The sequence below is a fragment of the Meleagris gallopavo genome, chromosome 11, assembly GCF_000146605.3.
Source record: "Meleagris gallopavo isolate NT-WF06-2002-E0010 breed Aviagen turkey brand Nicholas breeding stock chromosome 11, Turkey_5.1, whole genome shotgun sequence".
NCBI lineage: Eukaryota > Metazoa > Chordata > Aves > Galliformes > Phasianidae > Meleagris > Meleagris gallopavo.
Genome location: NC_015021.2, coordinates 1,293,079 through 1,296,480, shown reverse-complemented (window position 1 = coordinate 1,296,480; position 3,402 = coordinate 1,293,079). Strand labels below are relative to the sequence as shown.

At 59.1% G+C, this 3,402-nt stretch overlaps 1 protein-coding gene across 1 annotated transcript in view; it reads left to right on the top strand.

Moving 5' to 3' along the window:
- Positions 1-1,172, top strand: part of HES1 (hes family bHLH transcription factor 1) — a 1,734-nt gene extending 562 nt beyond the window's left edge. The window contains exons 2-3 of the mRNA XM_019618923.2: positions 29-116; positions 436-1,172. Of these exons, the coding sequence (XP_019474468.2) occupies positions 29-116; positions 436-917 (570 nt within the window). The 3' untranslated portion in view covers positions 918-1,172. The remainder of the gene's footprint in view (positions 1-28; positions 117-435) is intronic.
- Positions 1,173-3,402: the final 2,230 nt, after the last annotated feature.

Here is a 3,402-nt window from a genome sequence, read left to right as displayed (position 1 = left end):
CCGGTGTGAGCCCCGCCTGTGCCCGCAGAGCTCGCGGCACTCCAAGCTGGAGAAGGCCGACATCCTGGAGATGACCGTCAAGCACCTGCGGAGCCTGCAGCGGGCGCAGATGACCGGTGAGCGGCAGGGGGCGGCGGTGGTACTGGGGCTCCGTGCTCTGTTCTGTAGTCCCGGGTGCAGGCAAGCACCGTGCTTCCCACCTGCGTCCGTGGCGCTGGGTCGGAGCCCTCAGTCAGTGGGCATGGGGGGTGGCGGCCCGGAGGTCCGCGAGGTCTCTGCTGCCTGCCTGAGACTTCGGTGTTGGGATGCAGGGTGCTCTCAGCCCAGATCCTCAGCACCCAGGAGCATCCTCCCTGCTCTCAGGGCTGTGGGAGGTGCCACCAGTGGGCAGCTCGCTGTGTCCCTGCTGACCGCCCTGTGACTCTTACCCCACAGCTGCGCTGAGCACAGATCCTACAGTGCTGGGCAAGTACCGCGCCGGCTTCAGCGAGTGCATGAACGAAGTGACACGGTTCCTCTCCACCTGTGAAGGTGTCAACACTGAGGTGCGCACCCGGCTCTTGGGCCACCTGGCCAGCTGCATGACCCAGATCAACGCCATCAACTACCCCGTGCCGCCCCCACCGCTGCCACCGCCACCCGCAGCCTTCGGGCCACCCCTGGTGCCGCCAGGCGGAGGTGCAGGGCCGCTCCCAGCTGTACCCTGCAAGCCAGGTTCTGATGCAGCCAAGGTGTACGGTGGCTTCCAGTTGCTGCCTGCCTCTGACGGGCAGTTCGCCTTCCTCATCCCCAGCGCTGCCTTTGCTCCTGGTGGGGCTGTGCTGCCCCTCTATGGCGGTCCACCCACGGCTGCCACCGCCGCCTCGCCCCCTGGCCCCTCACCCGGCACTGCTGACTCAGTCTGGAGGCCCTGGTGAGGGTGCCAGACACCGGACTGGACTGAGCACCGCGCCCCGTGCTGCTGGCACGGCTGTACATAGGTTATACGTTCATATTGGATTGTGCCTTTGTACCATAGCACTCCCTGCGACTGTGTTTCGTGTTTTACACGAGATCTTTTTTTCTCTTCCTTTCCCTTCCTTATGTGACACCAAAGATCGGGATTTTTTTTTTTTTTTTGAATGCTCTTAAAATAAAAGAGTCTCTTCTGTTTTGGAAGGCTTTTGGAGATACCTGGAGTGCTGGCTGTGTGCTCAGAGGGAGCCCAAGGATTGTGCTGCTGTGGGGCTGGAGCTGTATGGTAGACCCTGTCCCCTTTGTGTGTTGGGAAATTGCCTGGCCCTTTCCCCCCCTGAGCAGATGTAATTCCCGCTTCCCTGGGAGCAGCCCAGCTGATCTGACCTGCTAAAAGTGTTGTGTTTGCAGACTTACTGTGTGTGCTGGGGAAGGCACCTCAGCTGCTCACATGCAGTGAGGCAGATTGAGCACGGAGCCTCCTGCTCAGACCCCAGGTGCCTGTCCCTGGTGTAAATCACCAATGCCTGCAGCCCGGTGATTTACAGGAGAGTGCCTGCCAGCGTCTCGTGTTACAACTGTGGGACAGGCCGGACGCAGTGCTGTGTCTCTGGGCTGACAGGCTGCAGCAGGCGGTGCTGGGTACCACCTCCACCTGGAGCTGGAGGCACGGAGCGCGAGTCAGGCTGTGCCGGATGATTAATGCTCTGCATGTGGTTTTGATAAAGTTGGGCATTTCCTCTGCTTTAATATGGAAAACACATGTCGGGGGGAGCGAAGTGGGGCTGTGTGGGCTGCCTGCCTCTCTAACTGTGAGCTGCAGCTGACCCTCCTGACTTGGTCATGTCCCATTTCCAGGCAAGATGTGAGCCTAGATAGGGGCAAGTGGTGGTCTCAGGTTACAGCTCACATCGCCCTTCCTAACAAGTCCGAACTCAGAACGGGCAGCTTTAAATCGTGCCAGGATCCATCAGGGATTTCTTCCAGATCCCCTACAGAAGCGTGTCAGGTTCTGCCTGGCTCAGCCAGGTGCTTGGCTGCATCCAGGTGCTGGGGAAATGCAAGCTGTAGAGTGTGAGAGCAGGCAGGGTCTGAGGCCTCCCCTCTCTGCAGCTTCCTGATCTGAGAGCACTTCTTGGGGTGAATTTTGGAGGGGGAGAGGAGGAGATGTCTGCAATCCGTCTCCGCAGGGCTTGCAGATGAGGATGTGCTTGGTGATGGCTGTCTTCTGAAAGCTGCAGATGATCTCCCAAGCATCCGGGTGATGACCAGCATTCTTCTCTCCTTTTTGTATGTAGATTTCCCTGTATCTCCCAATGCCTTTGCTTTTACTACTGCTTTCACTGTGGCATCCAGCAGCCGGGCTTTGTGTGCCAGCTCTGTGTATCTGGGGCTGCGTGCCCTGGTGTCACCTCTTCACTGCTGTTGGTGACATGGCAGGACCAAGCCTGCTGTGCTCTCAAGGGGCCACTTGCAGGGCCTGCCTGCTCGGGATCCGTGTTGCCTGGTGCTGGTGGGAGCTGCATGCACCACCTGTAGGAGCTGTGGCTACTCCAGCTGAGCAAAGCCCTCCTGCTGGGGAAGCACATAAAGAGGAAACTCTGATGGGACAGCCCATTAGTATAGATCTGGGAGTGAAAGAAAAGACTACTGATCTGCTAATGGGAGTTCAGATTGCATATAGTGTATTTGCTGTATGCTGGGCTCTGGCTGGTCCCACAGCCTGTTGACATGAGAGATCTGCTTGATGTGCGATTTGAAGGGATCTGAGCTATTCCCAGGAGCTGTGCTCTTGGTGCTACTTCACTTAAACTGTGACAAATTTGGATGACAAATGTGGGCTGGGGGGTCTGTGGGCCTTTACACGTAGGAGCTGCCCTTTGGGTACAGCCAACGCTTTCACCCCGGGGATGAAGTGTGTAGGAAGCCCCGTGCGTGGCTCCATCCTGCACTGACGATGGCATGTGGGCCGCTGGTGTTGCACACCTGCCTATGGCCCCTGCCGTGCCCCGCTCACCTCCCTGCCTGCCGCAGCCCTGTGTTCCACCGGGCGCTACCGCCCGCCCGGGAAACCTGTCATTAAAGTCAATTAACTTTTCCCACACTCCTCGCAAGCGGTGCGCAACCCCTCCTCGCTTCCTCCTTGGCTCTTAAGTGCTACCATATGGCACGGGCCCCGGCCCCCCCGCGCCCGCCCTGCCTTTGATTCCAGTCAGACAGCCAGAGCTTTATGATTTAAGCCGAGAGAGCCCTCGTACCAAGCCCTGGGCCGCGCTGCGGCCAAGGTGGGTTTTTTTAGCAGGCAAGGCTGTTTTCTGGCAGGAAATGAATAGCTCCCAGATGAGCTCAGGAACCTGAGAGGTCGTGAGAAAGGAGCGAACCCCCGGCGCGGTGGCGGGCTGCCAGGCGGCAGGGAGGGAGGGAGCACACCCGCGGCACACGAACCCG